The sequence below is a fragment of the Uranotaenia lowii genome, chromosome 3, assembly GCF_029784155.1.
Source record: "Uranotaenia lowii strain MFRU-FL chromosome 3, ASM2978415v1, whole genome shotgun sequence".
Taxonomy (NCBI): domain Eukaryota; kingdom Metazoa; phylum Arthropoda; class Insecta; order Diptera; family Culicidae; genus Uranotaenia; species Uranotaenia lowii.
In genome coordinates, this window is record NC_073693.1 from 102,666,067 (window position 1) to 102,693,266 (window position 27,200).

Genomic DNA, 27,200 nt, shown 5'->3' on the forward strand with positions numbered 1-27,200 from the left:
ATATCGTATGATTGAATTTTAAGTGCCCAGCGGAGGAGTTTTGAGTTTCCTGACTCAACTCCAATGGTAAACAACCATAACAGACTTCGGGCATCTGTAATAACTTTAAATTTGGATCCCTCTACGTAATGTCTGTAGTTTTCTATTGCTAGCAAAACACCCAGGCATTCTTTTTCAACACTAGAATATGCCCGTTGAGTTCTACTCAACTTTTTACTAAAATACGCAATTATCCGTGTTTCGCCTTCTTGTTCCTGTGTCAGAGCTGCTCCGACAGCTGTGTCTGAAGCATCTGATTCTATCGCGAATGGTTTTGAAAAATCCGGATTGGCTAAAATTGGTGCTGAGCTTAGAACTGATTTGAGCTCCGATAGTGCGTTTTCTGCTTCTTCTGTCCAAACAAACTTCTTCAAAGATTTTTTTAACAAGTCCGTTATTGGAACTGTTATTTTGCTGTAGTCTTGAATAAATCTTTGATAGAAGCCAGCAAGTCCTAGCAGCCTTCTAACATCTTTAACGTTCTTTGGCCTGGCGTAATCCAAAATTGCCGAAATTCTAGAGCTGTCAATAGCTACACCTTTTTCGGTCAGAAGGTAGCCCAAATAACGAATCTGCTTCCGACAAAACCTCGACTTTTCTAACGAAATCGTAAGATTCGCTCTGCGTAATCTTTCTGCTACTATTTTGATAAGCCTTACGTGTTCCTCAAGAGTTCTTGTTGCTATAACAATATCATCTAAATAGACGAAAACTGCCGGCATAAGGCCAAAACCTATGGCCTTATCCATCAGACGGTTCATTGTTCCAGGAGCTCCTGTAACTCCAAATGGACAAACCTTAAAACGAAATAGTCCTAGTTTGGTTCGAAATGCCGTGTAATTTCGACAATCCTCTTTAAGAGGGATTTGGAAATAGGCATCTTTTAAGTCTATGATCGAAAAAAAAGTAGCACGCTCCAATCTTTGGAATATTTCCAGCATATTCCTGATAGGATACGTGTCTTTGACGGTCATACTATTCAAACGCCTTGAATCCAGGCAAACCCGAATTTTACCGTTTGATTTTCTCACTGGGACCAAGGGATTCGTCCACTCGCTGAAACATTCTTCTATAACGTCCATTTTCCTGAATCGATCAATTTCGGCATCGATTTCTGCTTGAATACTTGGTGAACAACGGTAAATAGGTTGGCTTCTAGGTTTAGCTCCTTCTTTGAGTACAATGGTGTGCTCGATTATGTTGGTTCGGCCCAATTTTTCGGTGCAAGTGAAGTCGAATTCCTTAATAGCATCGACCAGAAGTTGTTTTTGCTCTACTGATAGGTCGTGTTCCGTCTCCAAACATTCCATCGTTGGTTCCGGAGGTTGGTCAGGTACATCAAAGGTCGGAATGTCTAACGTAGAATCTGTTTCCGGTATTGCAATTTTTGGCAGCTGTTCAGATGATTCCAGTGTGAAAGTAATACTTTCCCCTTGTTCCTCAAACTCTCCGACTATCTCTGGCCCATTTCCAAGATCGACCATTGGTCTTATTCCGAAACTGCGCCAAAAATTACAGCCAAGAATTGGTTTTGAGATTTCCGGGACTATGACTGTTGGAACAACTTTTGTCACGTTTTTGTAAGTGTAAGGGATGTTTAAGTACCCTAGGCACTTGTACTCGGTGTTATCCGCTGTACAAACCCTGAGTTTTGTAGGCTGTATTTTTAATCCATATTTTTTTGCTAAATGCAACGAGTTTATCACGCTGATCCCAGCACCTGAATCTAGAAGTGCAGTTAGATCAGAATCAAATACCTTGACTTTCAAATAAGGACATTTTTTTGATTGAATTTGAATTTTGTTGAGTTGATCGATAGGGTCTATAAAAGGTTCAGAATAGGGAACTTTTTTTGTTGTAGGAATGCTTTGGTTCCCTCCCACGCACTGGTTTCCCTGCCTCGTGAATCTACCTTGGTTAGATCCACAGCGCGGACAAGTATGAATGGTACGTCCAAGTTCCCCACATCCGTAACAAAACACCTTTTTTGTCTCCGAACAGTTACGCCAGTTATGGCCGGTCTTTTTACAATTCCAGCAAAGAATCTGATTAGTTTGTTCTGTTTGCTGTTGTCGATCATTTCCCGGTGTGTTTGGTTCTGTTCGCTGGTTGTTGAAAGGTCTAGCCCTAATCGCATCTATCTCCTGTGTATCACTCTCGTAATCAGAATATCCGTATTCGACGTTGTGAATCTGTCGCTGATTCCTATGCTCCTGATTTCTGTGTTCCTGATTCCAATGAAGATTTGGGTCCTCCGCATCTATGCCATGATTGAGCTCAACTAAATGCTCGAAATTGTGGACTTTGACGATGGCAAGTTTTGAACGGTAATGCTGACGCATATTGTCCCAAACTACTTCGAATTTCCTGCGTTTCGAGAGGCTTCTCGAAAGCATTCTGCTAAGACGCTCGATTTCTGTCACAAACGCTATAAACGATTCTCCTTTGAATTGTTTCCTTTCATTTATTTTCTGACGAATTCCCATGTCCTGATTCGGGTTACCAAATCTGTACAGAATTTTAGCCTCGAATTCTTCCCAGGTTGTTATCTCGTGTATATAGGTGAAGAACCAATCTGAAGCTTGACCTTCTAGGACCAAGTGAACGTCCCGAAGCAAAGCATGGTTCGATACCTCTTCCCTTTCCGCAATCGTTTTCAGTTTCAACAAAAAGTTTTCCACTGAATTCGATTTTCCCTCTCCGGAAAATGAAATTTTCCAATTCTCAATCCTACGTTGCGGACGTTGGTCTCTTCGACGTCCATTGGTCGAGAACCTGGAGTTGAAACTGGCATCGCTGCCTCGTTGGTTCCTATCACGACCGTAAGAGTTTTGAAAAGTTCTGGATCGCATCGGAACATGTGACTCAGACTCACTGCTATCACTATCCATTGGGTTTTGTCTAGGTAAAACGATTTCCCCCCGCCTGTTTGGTTCAGAGTCACTTGTAGGGTAAATTCTTTGACGAGAAGGTGTGCCATTTAACCCAGTATTCAATAGCTGATGGTTCTGATTTTCAATTCTAGAATGTATCAATAAGGTTTCTAATTCCGAAACTCTTTTAAGAAGATCCTCATAAGACGGTTGAATTACCTGATCCTCTGCACTCCGTTTTGGTATCGCTCCCGTTGACTTACCCGGCGTCAAACGGGACGTAGAAGGACTAACCCCCACAGCCTGTTGTTCCCCTTCCTCTGAATGAACAGCTTCAAATCCTTTTTTTGGTTTTCGAAGTACCCTCGTGATTTCTATTTTCATTTGTTGCCTCCTAGCCTCAGTACCTTCGTCCTCACCGCGGTGCCTCTTTAACCTCCAATAGTAATGTCTGAGTCGTGATTCAGTTCTTTGGTCCAGTTTTTCGACTGCAATTTCCAAAAGTTGTTGGATTCGATTATCAATCAAATCTACCTCTTGTTCGAACGCATATGGTGGAGGATATTTCCTTCCTTCAGCTTGGTCGTCATTAAACAGTTTACGCAACAATCTATGTCTTCCCTGAGTATCTAACTGCTCAGCTTCTTTAGTTCTACCCCGCAAAAGAATTTCATAGTCCACCTCCTCGTTTGTAAGGTTGTCCGCCAAAGGATAGGGTATCGACATTTTGACAAATTAATTAATTATTTCTTTCTTTTTTTACAGATCAAATTACAAATCTTTCTCAAACAAGAAGCACCAGGAATCAATCAAGAAGTGATCGGACGGATCTCAACTTTTGGTGGATTGAGGAGTTACTGACGAAGCAGTATAATATATTCGAAAAACAATCACATATAATATAATATTAAAGCATGCTTAGAACTCATAGATTTTTTAATAACGATTTTTAACGATAATGCTAAGTAACGGCTTTGGCTTATTTTGCCTAATAACTTACTGATTAATATTGAGGGCTTGCAATAAATAGTGATAAATAAATAAATGTAATAAATAAATAACTATGATAACTAATTAGATATAAGAAATAAATAGGACAAATAAATAAATAATTATAATAAATAAATAAATATTACATGAAAATAAATATCACAGAAAATATGAAAAATAAATAAATATTACGAGACAATGACTAGTTTTTATTTCAATATTGGAAGGAAAATTGTGCTATTTCCCAAACATAAGCTTTGAGAAAAAAAAACAGCCTCTTTTAACACGTTTAGGGCGCCAGTTATAGTGCGCCGAGGAGCACTACTGGAATTGTACACTGTTCAGTTTCGCGTTCGTTAAACGAGCGGCTTTAGCGCCACCTCTTTTAGTCGAGGACCGCTCGTCGAGTCCAAATTGCCCGGCGAGAACTTTGACCTCAGGGCAGGTCGTTCCTAAAAGGATCCAAGAATGGATACGAGAGATCAGGTTTTATACAATCAGCCTGAGTAGGAACTACTCGTATCGGCCACCTTTGCCAATTAAGTAAAAACGTTATGGATACAGCGTTCTATCCCCTTAGAAACACTCGCTTGTGCTTCTCATCACTGGCTTAAAAAGACCAAATCACCCTAGCTTAACACGTGATACGAAGCAGAAGCGAGCAGACTGATTTCCCGGGCAGTCCTCCCAGAGTAAAAGAAAAACTAATCGGGGAAGAACACGTGAACCACCTTTTAACCCAAGAGCTCAATGTTCGGGGAAGCACAAAATAACAACTTAGAACATTTTGTTGGAAGAACACATAGTAGATTTGTATTTAACGATTATTTAATGCGAATGACGGAAATCTATTTATAATACAGCATGCTTAATTTTGGTTTTTATTTTTCTTATCCTAGGATTACATAAGTTCGATTTGAATAGTTCCTTCCCTAACTTCCCCTATTCGTGTGCGGTTTACATTTCCTGAAGAATTTCTGGCGAGCTTTCAGAAGTGGAACCCTTCAATGGTTGGCGGTTCCGAAATAAACTGTGTGTGTTTTTATGTTAGTTTTACATGAGGAGTTTGCTGAGTGTAGTTCTATTTTTATATGCGCATATTTTTAACTCTCACTCATGCGGTACCGATTTAGATTCCGGCCGATAAAGTAGGCTTGATTGCAATAGTAAGACGGTGCTACTTTGGGACCGTGGGTCAAACGACGAAGTTGATGATGTCAATGATTTCAGCAACAACGAGCTGAAGAATTCAACGGCCGGAATGATTATTCTGGAGGTTGGAAAAAAAAACATATTGTGCATGCTCGCACTACATATTCCTGGAGAAATTCCCAAATGGGTACATACCTTCGGTGGAGTGATTACCAAGCACGTGGTTACTCGACACCGTATCGGGTCCAACGTTTAGTGTAGGTGGCGCTTCGAAGAGAATGGTGGTGGCTTGATGCAAATTAGAGTAGGTCATCCAAGTGACGGCTGACGACCTTGTCCGACTCTCAGTGGCCGGGGTCCGAATCCTCACCGTGGTGTTGTACCGGAACTGCTGGGCTGTAGCGGTGTTAGCAATCGCTAGATGTGCGTCGGCTTGCGAGCTGGATATAATTGCCAGATTACGGCAAACAATTAGTCACACACAGAACACACATTTTTGGGCAAATGAGGTTTACCTTTTATTTTTGGTAGCAACGCACACGACTATCATCTGACCGCACACAAATTCTAGCTAGCTAACTGGATGGGCTTAATTAATTTCCTGGGAAGGAACATGGAACATTAAAACACTCAAATCAAAAGGCACTTAACGTGTTCTTACGGTACAAAGACGCGGAACAAGAACAATCTCGCTTCTGATTTTTACCACGGTTAAATTCGGAATAACCCAGTGGATTCAAGGGATTCCTCAGATTCGCACAAGGACCATCGGTGTTCATTGGGGAGTCGAAGATTTCCCGAAGGAAGTCGTTGACCTTTGGACACAATAACCAATGGGCTTCGACCCAATTGAAAAAGGTGGCTTCTCTTTCCCTCCTACCCCGTCTAATCGTTCCATCTCATAACGATCCACCCTTGGAATCCCGATTCCTTAAAATAATGGGGTCAACTCGAGAGATGACGCTGAGCGCGCAATTCTCATTGAGATAATTTCAGTTGAGCGCAAGCTTCCTCCACTTCCTTTAAAACACGTGCATTATCAAATGCATTACATAAATAAAGGCGCTTCTAAGCTGTAAGTTCTAAGTATGAGTCTACATATTATAGCATGCAATTGACTACAGTAATGAACGAATTAATTGAACTAACGTAACTATATATGAAAATGATAATTAGACAAAAACGAAAATGTAACCCTGTTACAATTCTGATTCATGTTTTGACAGTTCAAGTTGGTGATTTCATTCTGAGCAATTTCGTCTGTGTGCAAGTAGTGTTTCCGTGCAATGACACCCTAGCTTAAGTCCCTCTTTTTCTTACTTTGTCACGTTTGTACATTTGATCATACTTTAAATAATCTAAAATACCTTTCAAAATCCACTCATTTTCAACCGAAGACAATCGATAATTAACTAGATAATAAATAATTAACCCGTTACTTCCCACGATTTTTTTTAAAGAATTGAACAACAAAAAAGCTTTTGTAAGGAAAGAGCTTGAACAAAAGTTGTTCCCCATGGCCTCAAAAGTTGTAATTCGTTGAAAAAAGTTTTTGATTTTTTCAATAGTTGCTAGATTGTTTTTCAATAGTTACTATATCTAAATTTCAAGAAAGCTTATAGACAAGCACAATGAGTACACAAGGAAGTGTATACAATTATTTACTGCATCATAGTAGATTTACAAACTTGATAAAGACGCAAATGTTGTGGATCACTTGTGCTACCATGGGATGTAGAGGGTTAAACACGTTGACAACTCTTATTCTTACCCCTCCTGTTCCTAGCTACGTTCTTCCTTGACCACATATTTATAAAATGTATTATAGAGTTAATGAGTTTGATCTTGAACAATACACTGTGGATAACCGAGTTTTAATATAAAGTACAACTACTATACTAGCCTCTGACCCCCCCCTAACACCGTCCAAAGCTGATAAAAATATTATTTTGTGAATTATAGTACTGAATTATTTAAAAAATCAAAATAAAAATTTAAAAAAAAAGTTGTAAGAAAAATACTCCGGATAATCGAGTCTAAAATTCCGGATAATCGAACTCCGGATAATCGAGTCTCCGGATAATCGAGTCCGACCTGTATTTAAAATAAAATCTTTTTCAAATGTGTCCACGTGGACATCTGGGGAGGGGGGAAGGGGTTAGCCAATTGTCCACGCTTGTCCACGGAGGGGGAGGAGGGGGTCAAAAATCTATTTTTTTTTTGTCCACGTGGTATCTGAACGCCCCTATGGAGAACATGAATGTAAAAAAAAAAATAATTTGTGTTTATACTGTTCAATTTAAATCGTACTTAGAAAAAATAGTATTCAAGTTTATTCAAAGTAAACAACAGCAGAAAAATTTTAATTAAACGATTTATTATCTGATCCGAGAAAAAAAAATCAAATACACAATACTAATTTATTTGGAAAAATAATTTTAAAAAATCTGGTAATATTGTAAATATCTCTAGTTTCATTTGTATTGAATACAGAATGCAGTTTTAAGTTAAAATAAGAAAGTTACGACTTTTTGTTTGCCATAATATTGTAAGGATGAAATATTTTTCTGGTGTTGAACTTAAAACAGGATTTTTAAACACAATTAGAGCCATTATTATTATTCCAATCCGACGGTACCATTTGACTCGACATGATTTTTCCAACGATATGTATGCTAATTGAATCCATCATGATTAATCAATCATATTAAGAGACAATGAATGGGAATGTCCAAACCATGATCATTTGTTAAACGTACGTAGTAGGTAGGTACGCATGGATCTGACGGACTTCTTTGAATGACCAGAGAATCTGAAGAAGCCCTCGGAAAAGATGCTCCACTTTCATGCTCGGTTTAAGTAAACCACGCGGCAAGCTCCTTCTTCAAGGGAAAGAAAAAGTATCTGGAGCGGTCTTCATTGAATCGATACAGCGCACTTACACATATTGAATCTACCTTCAACCACCTGACCACCGCAAGTAGCCCAAAAACATACAGGGCCCGATCTAATAACTCACCTGTGCCAGAGCTATGACGAAAGCACACCACCCGACGTGACGTAACCTGAAACAATGAGAAATTTTTTTTTTATTAGATTTTTTTTTTTGTTGTTGCTGCTAGCATTTGGCGAAGGGAAACTTCTATTCGAAGAGCTCGTATAAACGTTAAAGAAAATTTTAAAAGTAAAAAAATGGCAAGCGAAGACGCATTCGTTTAGATTTTCCACCATAAGTTCAGCGCAGAGACATTTGAAGAGTTGCGCGGACCGAATTCAAAGCTTTTTTTGTGAGTATGATGGTCACAGAAGAAGATCGAGTTGGGTTAATCGTTTCGGTGGAGGATGCTGTTTCATTTGCGTTTCGATGGATAAGCTCGCGCGTGGATGTTGCTGAAACATAGTTTTCCTTCGAGCATGTAGATAGATAGATAATTAGCAACAGAAAAAAGTGAACAACATCTGTCGGATATTACTACAGCTGGATCGATGGTTTCTGAATTCATTGAATGCTCTGTTTGTTTTTTGATTAGTTAAAGGATGCACTTCAAGAGCGGTCATTGCGGGATGCTGTAAGAGGTGAATGATTTTTTGGCATTAAATTTGGTAGAAAGATAGTATAGAATGTGGAGACTGGATCCCATTTTCTTGTTTTCATCATATCTTTTGAAAAAAAAAACCTGCATATTTTTTTTTAACAAAGAATGCATAGAATTCTAGGAATATTGTTGTTCTTCAAGACTGATACTAGAAAAACTGGACGTAGGAGTTGTTTTAGCATAGCATAGCATAGCATATTGGGTGACTACATACATCTTGCATTGGCTGATACATAAAGTACAACTTAATAATCAAAACAAACACAAGATGCCAAAACGAGTATCTGGATTCAATATTTGTTTCAAGTGTTGGTTTTAAAAATAAGTGTAGTACAATAATGCACACCGCGACAAGTCAATGTAATCATAATGGGGATGATCTGATACAGCAAATAAAACTTTTCAGGTGCAGAGAACTCATACGACCCAACCCAAGGCGCTGTATTCAGATAGGAAGGAAGAATTGGAAGACAGTTCCGGCCTAAACCTTCTAAACCATTTAATGGATTTGGTGAGATCGTTTTTTTTTTTGAAAATTTAATACTTTCACACAGTTTTTCAGTCCTATTTGCCAAGTAGGATTTCCCATATAAATATCCCTTATATTTATATGGGAAATCCTACTCGGCAAATAGGACTGAAAAAATGTGTGAAAGCATTAAATTTTCAAAAAGAAACGATCTCACCAAATCTATTAAATGGTTTAGATGGTTTAGGCCGGAGTTGTCTCCCTATTCTTCCTGATTGGAGTCAACTGAAACGGGTTGCAACCAAATATTTTTCAAATTATCTGTCGCCTACAAGCAACGCGCATCGCAGCAATCTTAAAAAGAACTGCATTTTTCCGCCCATTGCAGAATATTCCCCTTTTCTCTTGCTGTGGCCTAATAATAGGGCTGCGCCACTGCATGCTGTTTTTCCAAATTCTTCAGATGACTTTAAAAAAATTTCCTGACTTCACCAGCATTCGATCACTGAGCACATTTTTATATTGGAAAGTACGCTTGAAAATCAATCGATAAATTTGGTACTGCGTAAGCGCAAATCAGATCGCAACGATAGCCATTTTTCTTTTCTTTTAAGCACTATTTTTTGAATGGTAATTAATAAATCCCGAAAAGCTGCTTTCCAAACTTCACTCATCGTTACACTTTACATCAACGTTATCCTTTCTAATCTTTATGCACAATTTCACGATTTTTTGGCTATTTACAGTATTATTTTGATAAATTTTCACACCTGTTCTACCAAAAATCCTTATTGAAAAAAATAACGATGGCCATTTGTAAAAATGTCCATTTTTCACCTTTTCTCATTTTTTTGCACTTTTAACTTCCCGTTTCCCTTCTTCATATTAAAAGACTTCATCTCCATAAGATTTTTCACAACTACAACAACGAGCATCGCGAAAAAAATAATAATATTCGACCGTCTTTCTTGAGGAACTTCTCATTCCCCTAGTGCATAGGTCAGCAACCTGCGGCTCGCGAGTCGCATGCGGCTCTTTGGATATATAACTGCGGCTCTGTAGCTCAATGTGTGAAAATTTTGAAAATCCCTGACATCTTCTAGAGTTTACATCATAAGTTTTTATTCATTTCAGACGATATTTCCTAGGATTGAAAAAGAAACAACCAATAAAAACTATTATAGAATAAATCAACAGCATCTTGTCAGTTTGCAAGAAAGCATTTAACGTTCTTCACAAAAAGTCTGATACAGCATTTGGATGCCTGGAGCAATTTTTCTCTGGGGACACGAGAAGTATTCCCTTTGACTTTGTTTTCTTAGTTGGAAGTAGAGCATTTTTTAATCGTCAAATAAAATCCTATTGAGATTATGAAGTGGAGTTTGTTTTTCATGATTTGAATATTTTAAAAATAAATTTGCTTTTACACCGTTCTGAAGAAATATGAACATCGGATGCTGCTTATAATTAGGCTTGGAATACTTATAATAATAATTATGTGTAGGTATTATAATTTTCGTAAAAACCGTTTTGTTTTTAAATTTTTTAAATTTTGAATTCCTCCTCTCCCGATTCCTTTTTAAATATATGAAAGCATTTCACACCTTTAAAAAAATTCAAGTTCTTATTTTACACTTTATTCGGTAAATGTCAAGGTGATTTTACCAAGAAATTCTGTGATGGTTTTTTGTGATGGAAAAACCATTAATTTGATTCGTGACAGACAGAGAAAAATCAATTATAATTAACAATCTTCCAAAACAAAGAATACATCCATGGATGTTAAAAAATATATATAATTTTTTAAATACGTTCAAAATTTAAACAATCTGCAAATTCTGTCAATATTTCTAAAATGCTGTGTTCCGTGACACAGATTCTGTGATGACTCTAAATTATTTGACATTATAAATTTTTATACAGTTTTGTCAATCTTGGTGAACGTGCATTTTCTCCCATAAACTTTAGTATAACTTCTAACAACTATTATATCTTTTTATTGATTCTGAATTTAGTTTCTTTATCATGTTTCTGCAATCCAATTATTTGTAACAATTCCATGATCTTCATCAAAATTTTGGTTTAACTTTGTTCTAAAATTCAAAGTAAAAATTGAATATTCATAACAAATAAGAATCTCAACCTTTCAATGCTGATCGAGTCAATATGACCCAAAGCGCACATTTCAACCATCATTTAATACCGTTAAATAACAACTACGAGACTTAGTATGTTCTATGAAGAGATGATCAAAATAACAACAAGAAACCAAAATTTGAGTTTAAAAAATCGGTAAGCTGAAAAAAGTTAGAGCAAAGTTAGGTGTCTATTTTTAAGTAAGATTTATTTTTGTATATTTGTATTTGTATTGATCTCAAAACTTTTAAAGCACTCTATCATATTTGTACATCATCGGGTGGATCTAGTCTTGATGAATCCAAAAATCCGGGATATACTGAATCACTGCAAATTTGAAGTTGTTTTGTTTTGAAAAATGGAGAACCTAAAATAAATTACCCACACAACGAATCTTATATCATTAAAATCGGTTAAAATTGGTGTGGGAAACTACAAAGAAACTACTATAATGATCAGCATATCAAATTTGCAAGCAAAAACTGAGAATTCTTCGAACAAATTTTAACATTTGTTTTAAGAAATCAAATAGATTCCAAATCTCTATTTGTATTAAAATTTAAAATATGATTTTGTGATTAGAATTCATAAAAACTTTGATAGAAGGATCAATCTGAATCCATGATACATTTGAGACTCAGATGACAATATTTTTAAGATTTAAATAGTTTGCAAAAGAAACCACATGAAAGAGTAACGATTTTGAACAGAATTGTGAATTTAAATTCAAATTTTCATAATCGAAAAATAAAAAGAAATTCAACTTTTTTTTACGCATTACCAGAAATCCTGATAAGAACTAGAGAGCCGAATCAGAAATTATGGTAGAGCTTATGATAATTTTTTTAAAGAAATTTTAAAACCATATTATCAGATCACATTGTGAAATATGTCAAATTTTTATTGATATTTGTCAATCCGTAAAATGAACATTTATTAATCAAAATTTGTTTGTTTAAAGCTTAGTTCTTTTAGAAATGGGACAGTTACGAATGCGTGTATCTCAAAAACCTTTCGTTTGATCTTAATACTTCCTATGAAGGAAATGAAGGTAATCTTATAATAATTCATAAAAAAAATTGAAAAAAAAATTATTGTTTTTTTCGTAAGAATAAATTCTACTTTATTCTTGGTACCTCCCATCGGCTAGCGCACACTTTTTTCAGTCATGATATTGATCAGTTTTTCAAACTCATACTTCGTCTAATCTGTATTTTTGGTGGCTACATCCTCCTCCTTCAATTTCTGCTACTTTTCGGAACAGTACTTCTCTTTTAAAAGAAACTGAGGGCAATTTGGTGGAAACAGCTGTTTCGAAATTAACAAATTTGATTATTTTCGAGCCAATTGTTGAGCGTTTTTAATGAAATTTTTGCTGGCAAAATCTTGCAATAACGAAGTAAAACCATCATAAGATTGAACTTAAAGTATAATCGGTTAGTATAGATCGTAGGTTGCGAAGGGTACATTAAACACTCTTTTTAGGCTTTTAAAATAGTGAAAACCATACTTTTCGTTTTGCAAATTGTTGTTTTTTCCCACAGTAGCAGAATCTTGGCAAATCATTATATTTTATAGAAAATAATCAGCAAATACAAACTTTAATATACTCGGGACCTTGCCATGAGCAGACATGGTATAGGATTCAAACACTGCAATTTGATTAAAACGGGGTATTTCATAAAATTTTTTGATCATCAGAAATCATCTGTCCCATTGCCTCGGAATCGGCTTTACAGCTTACGAGCTGTGGAATTAGCAAAAAAAATGTTGTTAGAGGTTAGGTTTGAATGACTCATTACCAGGCAACACTTTCAGCTTATCGGAGAAAAAAAAAATCAAATTTTAGCGATCTACTCTTAGTTTTTCGCTTATTGAAAATTAAAAATGCTGGCATGAGACTTGACTTCCCTGATGACCCTTAGCCGAAGTTGTCGATCATATGCTTCACTCCGATGCTTGATTTGAACTTTGTGGACATTTTTGACAGTATTTGCATACTATTCCACCACTCACACACAGTAATTTTTCGAATATTCAACGGTTTTGTAAGCTATCAATTTGATAATGTTGGATTTTGAATGAAATTGTGCAAAATTATTTTTTTCTTTTTCTCTTGCATCGTAAGCATCTCCAAAACGCGTGAATTTCAAAATATGAAAAAAATAGGTCGGGTAGTACTTTTTACAGGCAACAAAATGCTGTCAAAATTTTGAATATCCGATTACTAGTAAACGAGCTATTAGCAAGAGAAAGTGTCCCATTTCTAAAAGAACTAAGCTTTATTTATTCGCAAAACCGGAAAATATTAATTTATTCAAAATCATAGTTCTGCGCATAACAAACAAATGAACCTTCATGGTTTTTTACGGATGTTCAAAACCAAAAAAAAAGTCTTGGTTTGTATGTAGGATTTAATATAATAATAGGGAAAAATCGTTATGTTTAATTGGACATCAATTTACTTCTTATAGTATGCACTTTTATTAAAACGAAATGAGTTTTTTACTCATTTTTTAATATTTTAACAGAACACACCGAAATTCTATTATTTATCTGGGAATAGGTGTTAGGAAAGAGTTGCACCAAAGTTTAAAATGATTGATTTTATCAGGTCACAATGGCAAATTGCCAAATTTCAAGGTTAATTAGCTATACTCGTTTCGAAAATGTATTGACTTAAAAGAAAGGAAATCACTTTCCATTGCCAGTAAAACATTGAAAATCTGTGGCAATGTGGAAAAGGATTTAAAAACTAAGTTCACAACACGGTGCAATGTGTCTTAGCGATCACCATTATTTGTAATAAGGTAAAATGAAATGCGGCTCTTTCAAAACTGGTAAATTTGCAATTTTTGGCTCTTCTGTCTCAAAAGGTTGCCGACCGCTGCACTAGAGGAAAAATAATTTTCAAGGAATAACGAAGCAAAGCGCGACCGCGAAAAATAAACGCGACCGAATTCGAGCAAGGCCAACTTAGTCAGCTGGACGTAGGAGTTGTTTTGCTTTAATTTAGGCGATCGAAGTTTAAAAAAAATGCTGAACTATCTCAACTCAAATTTGTAATACTTTTTTTTTTCCTTGCACGGGAGAGCCCACTGCGACCAGTTGTTGATCTGTTGTGGTATTTACCCCGCGTTCCTAGGGTAACGGACCTATATTGGACCGCTTCGGGAAGTGGCGATGTTATTTGAAATTAAAAAAAATACATGTTGCAATTTTAGACTGCTTCATCCGTTCATTATTAATCAAGGCTTTTGTATCTAGACATATCATCGTTTGTTGCAATGTAATCATCGTTTGTATCAAAACATAGATACCATCGTTTGTTGCAATGTAGATTTAAGCCATAAAACTTGTTTCTTTATTACTTTGGTCGGTATTTTGGACCACCAGGTTTCTATTTTGAAACAGCCTCTGGACCTATTTTGGACCACCCTCAAACGGAATAAGTTTTTCTAATTATGTTATTTTGACAACAGCGATTGATGCGCAATTATGCGAATAATTCAGTTAATCTTTCTCTATCTTATTCTTGTAGTCAAGTTTTGTTCGTTCATGTTAATTCATTCCTAAACTAACTTTCCTCATCTATGTCTTAGCCTTTATTTAGGTACACTTGTTTGTTGAATATTTGTTGAATACTTAAATCATTCGTTTTTTTTCTACAACTTCTAATGCTCTAAAACAATATATTTCGATAAAGATGGAGTACAAACTGAAAAACATCTTTGTTATACAGTATGTTTCAAATGTTTTCAAATTTCGAATGAACACTGTTATTTGAACGCAATTTATACTGCAAAGTAAAATACTGGTAAGTTTATTTTTTTGTGATCAGTTGGCTTATCTTCAGGATAAATTTTTAGAACGCAATGCAAGTATCCTACAGGCGACACAATGATATACTAAGAAAGTCCGACATCATCAACTCAAGCAAATTTTTTTGACTAAAAATAAAGTTTAGATTTATCATAAAGTGTTATAATTATCATTAGTGTTCTCCGGAAAAACTTATCGTTTGGGTAAAATTTTCAACATTTTTTTTTCAAAAACTTCATAACCACAGGGAACCAAGAAACTAAATTTTCAGTACTTTTTCGCTTATAATTTTCACTTATTTCAACATTTTTTTCCTAAATTTTGAAACATATGGAGACTATCTCAAAGTTATAGTTTAATATAATTTCTGTTAAAATTGTTCTACTATTAACTAAGACATTTCAACTGTAACAAAAATAAAACTCGTTTCATATTTGCCGATTTGTTGTAGTTTTTTCCAAAAACCTCTCTTGGACGGGGTTGATATTCCGTCTTTTCTAACTAACCGAGGATTATTTTCTCAAAAATTTACCCTTAATTGTTGTATTTAATTAGTAGACCAAACTGTCAATAATTTTTCATCCAGTTTTTTCTTGTTTTAAAGTTTCTTCAAGCTTTAGCTTATGAAAACTGCTTATAATACAGTTGCCATTTATATAGATTGTTAGATTAGCGTATTTCAAAGCAATGTGTAAAAGAAGTAAGTTAATACAATTATTGGCTTTCTTTTTTGCCGATTTTAGTAAACCCCGTCTTAAGGCGGGTTAGGGCTTTAGAGGATTGATTTATTAATATAACGCCATTATTCCAATATTTATTTATAACAATCGATTGAAATGATATGCATTATTCTTTTCATGTCGGCGTGCCACTTCTTATATCGTTCATGAACATTTAAAGTGATTGTAATATCTTGGTTTGAAAAAGTGGTACAAAATAAGTCCCTAAGGAATTATGCAGGACTTATTTTTACAATGGGTCAAATTACTCTTTAAACACAATTTTTTGTTCTTTCTAGCTTTGAATAAAATTTTGAAGTGTTTCATCATAGCTGTGAACAAATTTGTAGTTGTTAAATTCATCACAGCTATGCAGAAAACCCCTTGAAAATTGGTTCCAATAATGAAACGTCCTCCCGGTATGGACTTGATTCCGCTTAACTGTGAAACAATCTAAATTTTATTTCAGTTTTCTCTCCCTTATCAGCTTATTTAAATAATGGTATATGATTACAACCACAGGAAATAGATTTAACTGTATTTACTGTATCTCCCATTAATGAAGATGCTCTGCAGTTTCTTTTTCGAACCCGCAGAACCGACAGTCACCGTTTTGAGTGGAAATAAAGTCAAAATTTTGCTTTAAAATTTTGAAATCATGTTAGTTTTGAATTCTTGATAAAATAAAAAAAAAACTTTAAATTTACTCCTGTTCTATGAAATGAATATGATAAATCAGGTAAGACAAAACGAAAAACCAAATTATCCATAGGATAATGAGGAGACCATCACAGAATTAAGAGTTTTGTTGTGGATTGATGAAGACTGAACACTGGTAGATATTCACAGTATAAATTATTAAACAGGTTTAACAATTCAGACAACAGTGGTTCTAAGGCGAGATCGCAGGATTTTTTCACAAAAAAAATTAACTTCAAACATCTCAATGAAAAAAGACAAATCACCTATAAATAAAATTAGGGAAAGTGAGCCTAAACTTGGTATGCTACTTATATTGGTATTGAAGAAAATCGCATATGTAAACATTCTGCATTCCACCAATCCCCAATTGAATCCTAATAACTGCGTAATATTTTTTTCACATGATAAAACTGCAAATAAAATTATGTTCTTCAGAAAAGCTAATGGTTCTTAATGGAAAAATCACTACAAATACCGTTGGTTACAGGAAAAAAATGGCAAAAAATACAAACTTATAAACTGCGCCAAACAACGAACATTTAATATCAAACATTGAAGACAATAGATATAAATTTTTCTTTGCCACATCTTGGCAAAGAATTTCACTACTTCGAGACATTGCTGTACCTTCTTCTGACGCTAAAATTTTTATAAATGTATGTATCAAGAAAGCCTGGTAAAAACAGTGCACAGTGGTTCAGGACGGAATGTTTTCGTGACAAAATAAATTGTGAAGATATTATAAGGGATAGACAAATGGTGTTTTCTGCAAAAATGTTCACCATGAGGTTTTCTTATCTTCAATAAAATATTAGGACGTGTCATTTTTGCATAATTTACGCATAAAAACTTTTTCCTGTAAAAAGATAAAGCTAAACTGTTTTCTACAAAGTTGTAGCCAACAGTTTTTAAAGCAACTTTATCGAAGACACTACATACGTATGACGATTCTTAAGTAAATTATGATTTTTTTAGAGTTGAAATGTTAAGGTGTGTCAAAAAAACAATATTCTAGCTCTAACTTTTGTGAATGAGTTCATACAAGAAAAATTTCCTTTAAACATTTTGTTGAGGATTCAGGGGGTAGCTTACCGCTTTGATTCGAATCGGAGGGGTCTACTTATTGAACCTGCGACCATCGAATACTGCTATCAATCAGCCGGTACTAGGAATTCGATAGGACCATGCGAAGCCGGGAACGATGAAGTGCGACCACACTCGGAGCGTTGATTCTGCGGAGCAAGAAGGATCCCAGTAGCCCAACAAACAAAATAGGAAAATATTGGAATCGCAATCACCTGATTTCAAAAATTGTCATACAGGAGCTAACTTAGAGTGTAGCTCTACTCATTTGGGCTGCAATCTGCGACTACTGGTTCTGGGAGGTCCGCAATATACAGGCGGAGACGACGACAAGTGGTTCTGGGAAGCAAAGGGGAACCAAGTAGACCAACAAACAACGTTTAAAGATTTTGGAATCGCAATCACCTGACCCATGTTATTCTGTGCAGGAGCTGTCTTAGAGTGCAGCTCTACTCATTGGTTGTTCCCAGGGATTGCAGCCTTTTTGGTTCTCCAACGGGTTGCCCACGTTCATCAGCTGGATCATCTTCGGTCTGCTTCGGTAACACGTGTGGCATTCATGGAATGTGCGGCGCACTAGGTTGCGTCCACCAATGATCCAATATTTTTGACGGATCGTGGCGAGCATTAGTTGTGGGCCGCGTGAAGTAAATTCCCATGATAAAACTTCGCCAACAGTTTTGAAAATGGGTGTTTCGCGAGCAGAACAATTTGATGTTTCGTAGCTTCCGGAACGGTTGCATTGGCCAGAACTCCTCTTATCCGAATGACTCCACCCGAATCCAGTTTTGTGCGGTTGTACTTCAACTGCGATGAAGATGGAAGACGGCCGATCGATGCAAGGGTGGCTAACTCCTCAAGAAAACTCTGTTCCCGGGCAAAACGACTCAGAGCCAACTCTGTCAGATCGGCGGTGGTTAGCGCTCGGAATGGATCCCTTTCCGACTTCCGTGCAGCAGTTTTCAACAAGCGGAGGTATCGCAGGCTGTGAGCGATGAAGCGCCATAGTTTCTGGTCACTGGAGGACATTCGGAAGATACGATTCGTTGAACTCGTCTGGATGACTGACAACTCGAGAGCACGGTTGACCGTCTCGGATACGCTGACAGATAGAACTGCCCCACAAAGTTCCAAACGGGCAATGCTGTTGTGGCTTTTCAGCGCTGCGACCTTCGACTTTGATGTCAGCAATATGACAAGAATGACTCCATGACATTCGGACCGAATGTAGCAGCAACTACCGTAAGCCTTCTCCGACGCGTTCGAGAAGAAATGCAATTGGTAAGTAGTGGCATTGGCATCCTTCCAATCAGCTTGGTACGACGCTCGAAGCGCTTCAGGAACATTGGATGCCCATTTCTCGAGTGGAAGACCGACAGAAGCAGCTAGAGCGGATGCTTCTCGGCGGAGTTGAACGGCGGATTCGACATCTTCGGCACCAGTTAAAAGGTCGTCAACGTAGAAGTCATTCTTCAAAACTGGGGCGGAAACAGGGAAACGACTGACTCCATCCTCAGCGAGGCGTTGTAACGTGCGATTGGCCAAAAATGGTGCTGAAGCGAAACCGTACGTAACAGTCTGCAGCTCAAACGTTGCGAGAGGCTCTTCGGGACCTTGGCGCCATAGAATTCGTTGGTACGTACAGTCGTCTAGGTGCAGTTGTATTTGGCGGTACATCTTCTCAATGTCGGCTAGGAGTGCGATTGGGTGGGTTCGGAAGCGCATAATGATCGACAGTAGATCGTCCTGGATAGTAGGTCCCACCAACTGCATATCGTTGATGGAGTAGCCGGTTGATGTCTTGCACGAAGCTTCAAAAACAACACGGACCATGGTGCTTGTGTTTGACTCCTTGAAGACTGGATGATGTGGTAGATAGCAGTGGGGGACAGAGTCGTCTACTGGATCAGTCAACTTGATCATGTGGCCCAAACGTTCGTAGTCGGCCATGAAACAAACGTAGGCTTCTCGAGTGGCAGGATCTCGCTTAAGTCTCCTCTCTAGACTTTGGAAGCGGCGCTCGGCGATGGATCTTGATTCACCAACACGTACCAGGGGGTCACTAGTGAGTGGCAATCTAACTACGAAACGACCGGACGAATCGCGAGTGGTGGTAGCACTGAACACTTCTTCACACTTTATTTCTTCAGCTAACAGAGCTTGGGACGGCAACAGAGATTCGAGTTCCCAGAACCTTTCGATGGATTGTTCTAGGTCTCGATCGATGGTCGTAAGATGGCATAACCGGGGTGTTACGGAGGAATTTATCGGAGCCGATCCGGATACAGCCCATCCAAAAACAGTCTCCACTAAAGTCGGCATCTCATTGCCGAGGGAAATCTTGCTGCCGCCGTGAAGTTCATGGTATACTTCTCCGCCAACGATGAGGTCAATGTCCGCAGGAATGAAAAAATGTGGATCAGCCAGGTCAACGTAGGGAATTTTCCAAGCAGCAACATCAATTCTCACTGTCGGTAGGCAAACTGTTGGCCTTTTGAGGATAAGGAAATCTAGCTTCGTGGCGTACTTTGTTACGGTTGAGCGAATCTTCGCTGTTAAGTGGCGCTTGATCTGCTTGGATGATTCACCAATCCCTGAAACGGCAATGTCATGAAGCTGCACATGCTAGCGGAATCAAGCAGCGCCCGCGCCGGAATTTCCTTCCCCGTACTGTCAACCACCAAAAACATCACCGTTTCTAACAAAACTGTACTGTTCGTTGCCTGAACAGTCATACAAACTTGTTGGCTCGAAGTAGATGGTTGCGGATCTGAATCTGGAGGAGCGGTGCTACGTTGTGGAGCTGGGAGTGGTGGCTTCGACGAAAGCGAAGTTGGTTTCGGAACCGAATTGAAGTTGGTGGTCTTGATCGCATCATGGAGGAGAGAATGATGCTTTCCATTGCAGAAACGACAAGTGTGTCTGGAGGAACAGGATCGTGATAAATGGCCGGAATTGAAACAATTCCAACACAAACGATGGGATGTGACAACTTGCCGTCGGTTGTAGGGAGAGAAACTTGCGAATTTCCTACAGCGAAATAGATGGTGTCGTTCCGAACAAACTACACACACGGGTAAATCGGGTTTTGGATCAGACGCAACAGGATTGGCCACTAATCGGAACGCCTTCTTCGGTTGGGATCCCGTCATCCTCGCTGGAATAGTTTGCAGGTTGCGCTGTTCTTCTGAGACGATCGTCTTCAGCATCATCGCTCGAGAATACAGGAAATCGATCAACTCTTGGTAAGTGATGTCTCTCAGGTCGCTTGTTTTCTCCTCCCAGGCTCGAAGTGTCGTAGGCTCCAGCTTGTAGCACAGTAGATTCACTAGCGGAGTATCCCAGTAACCTACCGGCTCACCCAGTTTAGCCATGGCCTTCACATGGCGATCAAAGTCCGTCAAGGTATGAAGATCCTTATAAGACTCCTCTCTCAAAGGTTGGAGGTCATACATTGCCCTGAAGAGCTGTCGTTTCAGATACCGCTGGTTATCATACCTCTTCATCAACGCTCCCCAAGTGATGAGATAACTGTCAGCCTCAACGTTCACGGCCTCGAAAGGTTTCTTGGCTTCGCCTTCTAGACTCTGTAGCAGGTACTGCAGCTTTGCAACCGCTGGAACATCTGGATTCGAGTGCACCATGGACTTAAACGTGTCTCGAAACGACAACCATCGCGAAAAATCACCATCGAACCTCGGCAAATCTATTTTCGGCAGGCGCAGGTGAAACATAGCTGTGCTGGTTGGTGCGGTCGGCTCTACTGATGTAGAACTGCTCAACCTTTCCGGGATATTGTTCAACAGGAATGCTTTCACCTCACAAAACCTTTCCTCGATGGTCGATCTCTCAGCCAAACGCATTTCAAGCCGATCTGGTCCATCCCACTTCTCGATGACGGTTTGCGTTTTCTGGAACTGGTCGTAGATCCTATCAACTAGATCTTGTCGAACTTGAAGGCGCCCAACATCTCGATCCACGTTGAATTCCCTCGTAAATCTTTCAACATCCGATAGATTTGTCAGAATGGCCTTGCGACGAATGATGGCATCCTCCACTCTTTCGTCTGACTTGGTTTTCGGCATGTTGGAATACACTGACACTCGCTACCACCACTATACGATAACAAAAACACAGCACAAAAAACGCAAACGAAATCATTCCCGAACCGATGTACTGGTTTTTACACGACGGCGGAAGTGTAAATCAATCGTACGATTAAATCCTTCCCGTCGCGGATTTACACTTCTACACGGCGAAGAATGATACAAATCGTACGATTCAATCCTTCCCGTCGCGGTGTATCAATCTTTGATTCGAAACGGAACCGAGAATTGTGTGTTGAAATCGACGAAAAATATCCTTCCCGACGCGACACACAATTCTTTCGCGAAGACTGCCACCCACTCACACCCAATCGCATATAATATTAATTCAAAATTGCCAATATTTGACTCAGGTACAAAAGGACTGAATTCGCCAATAAAAATTCAAAGTCCGAATTTCAATCGACAAAAAACATCAAATCCAAGTTTTCCAATTTTTGCTGACCGGTGTAGATCATAAACATAACAGCCGATCACAATTAACAGCTGCTGATGTATTTTTGTAAACGGCTTGGCTTGGTTCCTTTGTGCGCTTTTTCGGCTCGTCGAACAATGTACAGCAGTACAAAAAGCAAGCAAAATGGCCCAATTTGATACAGCCAGCGCGTCGAGTTAATAAAATGGTGTACTCACCGCTACCTTCCGTGTGGGGAATTCCTCCGATCCGGCCGAAGGACCAATGTTGAGGATTCAGGGGGTAGCTTACCGCTTTGATTCGAATCGGAGGGTTTACTTTCCGTTGCTTCCCAACGGGACGAAAAACAGCATCAACTGGCCAGCGCAGGAGGAATTGATCATTCCCCGTTCTGTGGTGCTACTTCTCGTCCCGTTGGAAAGCAACGGAAAGTAAACCCTCCGATTCGAATCAAAGCGGTAAGCTACCCCCTGAATCCTCAACACATTTGTATGAAATCAAAATACGCACATTTTTATTCTCAGACAGCAAATTTTTATCAAGATGCGTACGTTAGTCATAAGGAACTTTTTAGCAAAAACTGTCATATCTTGGATTGGTGCAAACGAATTTTTTTTTTAATGACGGCATTATTTAGTTCAAATATCAAACATTTGATTGTGAAATTATGGAAGTTATATCATTTTTTAAACTCGTAAAAAAAATCTAAAATTAATTAAATTTCAATGCAAATTCACACATTTGAAGACCGTTTTAAAGAGAATATCCCCATTTTTCGTGAAAAAGTCGAATCTTCATCGTTTTGTCATTGCCTGAGTCCATTGCGATGCTTAAATAAACGATTTAACACATCTTTATCGCTTTTAGTCGTATTTGAAAAAAAAAAAAAAAACTTTCAGAAATATTATTAAAAATTCAGAAATTTCCAACGTTTTTTTTTAAATTTAACTAAATGTGCATAATCGCTTTTTAAAGCATCGCTATAGACTCAGGCAATAAATTATAGGAAATGTACAAGTGAACAAAGAATTCTCTCCCGCGTGCGCATTGGCCATTAGACTGAATCGATTTGGGGTAATTTTTAAATTTCTCAAACCCTGGGGTCTTGAAAGCTTCGTTTTGATTAAAAACTCATCCAGGATTTGTTGCAGAATTTTTAAGCAACGTTTGCATGAGTAATTTTGGACTAATAACTGTTTTGCCTAATTAGATACAAAGTTACAGTCTCCAACAAAGTTGCTCAGCGGAAAATTTCCTTTAAAGAATTTATAAATTGGCACAAAAGGCATTAGGAGGCTCGGTTCCACAGAAGAAACAAAAATGATGTTGATTTTTCAGTACAAAATATTAAATTCTTCCATACAAACATAAAAGTCCAATTTTACTCAAGTAAACGTTACATAAATTTTTTTCAAAAAATCATGGATGACCCCAGGGTTTGAGAAATTCAAAAATGACTCCAAATCGACCAAATCGACTTAGTCTGTTGGCCATACACGGCTTAGGGGCCGTTCACATACCACGTGGACAACTTAGGGGGGGGGAGGGGGGTATGGAAATGTCCACGCTTGTCCACGGAGAGGGGGGTAAGGGTTTGGTTCATGTCCACGTGGACATACTTACTTTCAAAATATTTTCTAAAGGTGAATAAATATTAAGACATTTAATGACAAAGCTTACCACTTTAAGTTTAAACAATTAGTAACTACTTAAAAGCAAGTGATAAATATGATAATTTAGAAATTTAAAATTAAAAAAAATAATATCAGGAAATCCTTATTCGGTTTTTTTTTTCAAAATCAGCCATTTCTATAACAAAAAGGCAAAAAGTGGTGTTTTCTAACTGTCAAATTATAGGTATTTAAAAAAAACTATTTCAAATCTGTCCACGTGGACATCCGTGGAGGGGGGTAGGGGTTTGCCAAATGTCCACGCTTGTCCACGGAGGGGGAGGAGGGGGTCAAAAATCTCATTTTTCTGTCCACGTGGTATCTGAACGGCCCCTTAACAACTCGTCGTACTTATTCGAGAAAACATTCAGACCTGTGTGTGACTGCTGTGGCTGTGATTTATCTTTGACATGTAGCCCGTTGTTGTGGCAATGCGGCGCGTGTTTTTAGAGAGCGTCAATTAAACCAATAGCTAGAAAGAATTTATCTCAAATAATCCTCAGTTTCAAAGCTAATAATTTTTTTTTCAGCTTTGTAAACAATCATATTTGTCGATATACATACATTCATAGGTGCACATTACAGGATTACAATTTTGGGAGAACTAGTTAAGCATACCTTGGGGGCTAAGGTCGGGTACATTTATCCTAAATAACTTTGATCACGCAGTACCTTTTTTACATTTGGATAAACCATCAAATTGTGTACAATTCAAATATTCATTCTGAACTTTCCACCTATTCATCCATATACCATGTACATAAATGAAAAGCTTGAATCACCAACAACGATTGCTCTGAATCTAACGCAAATCAGGTCATTATCAAATCCGTAGATAGGTATATAATTCATTCATACTTCATAAGCGCAAATTTCCAGATCCCAGAGGCTCTTTATCGGTTCATCGGCACAGTCTGAATCCGCCTTACGGCAGTCGAGAGGCAGTACAAATTCCAGGCCGAATCCAGTGCTAGTTATTCCAGATTACCCGCAAATTGGTGCATGGAATTTACGTCCGTGCATGCCAAACGATCACGGAATTTAAAATTCACCGATCAAAATCTGGCCAAGTACTGGACCCGTGAGGAAAAGGGTTTTGACTGAATTATCATCATCAACTCGCGGTCGCTCCGAGCTTTATCACCTAGATCTCAGGTGTGGCGTTGCGATTGCGGCTTGGAGGCACCCTAGGCGTGTCATAATTTAGTGTCGTTGTCGAATTGCAGCGCACGTTTTACAATGAAAATGAAACTTCACACCTCCATCCGGGTCATCAATGACGCGTGGCTTGATAAGGTCACGAGAGCTTTGTTTCCTTGTTTATCGTGAAAGAAAAAAAATAGGAAAACTGAACTTTCAGACTTCTAAGCGCAGCGTTTATTATCCAGAATTGAGTATTCCGGATTTTACACAAATAATAATGTATCTTTGAGTTTCAAAATTATCACTTCCACTAGGGTTATTTTCTGTTTCAGAATCATAAATCGGATGACATTCCAGTTGCAATGGATTGAAAAGAAGATCACAGTTTATGGTCCACTAATCGAACTCTTCGGGAGCTCCATCAAGTCATGGCCTCGGTTTGGCTTTAATGCCCCAGTAATCACATCGAAAGTGCCGCCGGCGCCATCTGGTTCAATTTCAACCGACGACACTCCGTGTAGTGTCAGTTGTGTTCAGTGACCAAGAAACTTGAGCGAGCCAGACCAATGATTCAGACACATTTTAGGTGCCAATCTTCGCTTTGTAGTTGTTACACCTTCGACAAATCTTTCAGAAAGGAAAGTCATAAATCACTGAGTGATCTGGTTTGGTTTTCGTTTTATGTTTGCGGAAAATGTTTACAACCCTCCACCTTCAATTGAGGATGCCCTCTGGGCTAGTTTTTTTTTATTGTTTCTTGTGGTATTAATTTTTCAAGATCAAGTTCGATTCAATGATTGCATAACCCCCAAGGCTGATACGAATCAGGTGATGTTCGGAAATTGGTTTCCATATGTGGGCGATGATTTGGAGCGATCGATTAGCATTTCTTGGCACAAATACCTTAGATGATGTTTCCTAAACTGAAACTAACTAGATCGTTAGTAAAAGCTTCAAATTAATAAAATTATAGCTATGAAACAGTTCGAAACGATCTCTGGTGTTAGCCTTTATAGATAAGAAATTAAAGAATAAATTGAAATTGGGTTGTATAACTGGGCCCATCACAACTAGATACGAAAATCTTCTTGTTTCATAAAAATTCAAACGATTGATATGTTTTAACATTTGAATTCTGAAACTTCTGAGATAAATGCTATAAAACTACTACAGTAAACTGAGTCGATTTGGGGTCATTTTTGAATTTCTTAAACCCTGGGGTCTAAGAAGCTTCGATTTGTTCCATGATTTTTTGCAAAAATTTCAAGTAGCGTTTTACAAATTCTCTAAAGGAAATTTTTCGCTGAATAACTTTTTCGAAGACCATAACTCTGTATCTTATTAGGCAAAACAGTCATTAGCTGTTAAACAGAGATAAGTTTTTTGACATTGAAAAACAATAAATTCATTTGACATCCCAGCTGGTGCCTCGCGAAGTATTGCATGAAAAGTAATCATGCAAGTAATCACTAGTCACACGGCAGTGATGACAATTGAATTTATTGTTTTTCAATGTCAAAAGACATGCCCCCAATTAACACCTACTCATCGGAAAATTTCCTTTAAAGAATTTATAAATTGGCACAAAAACAAGCAGACACGGTTCCACAGAAAAAACTAAAATGTAGATTTTTCAATACAAAATATTCTATTTTCCCATAAAAACAAAAAACATGCAAACGTTTCATAAAAATTCTGCAAAAACTCATGGATGAGTTTTGAATCAAAACGAAGCTTATAAGACCTCAGGGTTTGAGAAATTCAAAAATGACTCCAAATCGACTCAGTCTACTGCTAAAACTTTTTCTCACTACTTTCAAACTACTGACTGAGATGTTCTCAATCATGGCCATTGCTCCTAATCTCGGCCGTTTCTTAGTTCCTAAAGTTGGCGTTTGTCAAAAATATGGGTCTCACAAATACAACAAATGACCTGACCTGAATTCAAATCATTCTTCAGATTTTTCCTATCACATCTTGTTTTGGTAATATGAACATAAAAAATTAGAAACGAATTTCAAATCATTTTATTATTCCTGCATTCGATGAATTGTTATTTCTAGTATAGAACTTAATCTTTCGAGTCACGTAACGTGACTAGCAAAATTTTACCTGCTATCGGTTTTTGGAGGCTAATTTGAATTCACGTGTCTTCGCTGGAGCGTTTACTGAAGTCAGGTCGACGCAGTCAAATTGCCAAGTCACGTCACGTGACTCACCGAATAATCCATGAAATTTATTGAGAAACCCTTAATCCTAGAAAAAAAAGTACCAATCTTTTATTT

General features: G+C 37.8%; 1 protein-coding gene across 4 annotated transcripts in view; it reads right to left on the reverse strand.

Moving 5' to 3' along the window:
- The window catches only part of LOC129757087 (uncharacterized), a 125,128-nt gene that overhangs the window by 68,085 nt on the left and 29,843 nt on the right, over positions 1 to 27,200 (reverse strand). For all 4 annotated transcript variants that reach the window (XR_008739614.1, XR_008739613.1, XM_055754207.1 and 1 more), the window contains exon 2: positions 8,074 to 8,119. Coding sequence is in view for 2 of the 4 variants with exons in the window: in XM_055754207.1 (XP_055610182.1) it covers positions 8,074 to 8,119 (46 nt within the window). In the remaining 2 variants the exon portion in view is untranslated. The remainder of the gene's footprint in view (positions 1 to 8,073; positions 8,120 to 27,200) is intronic.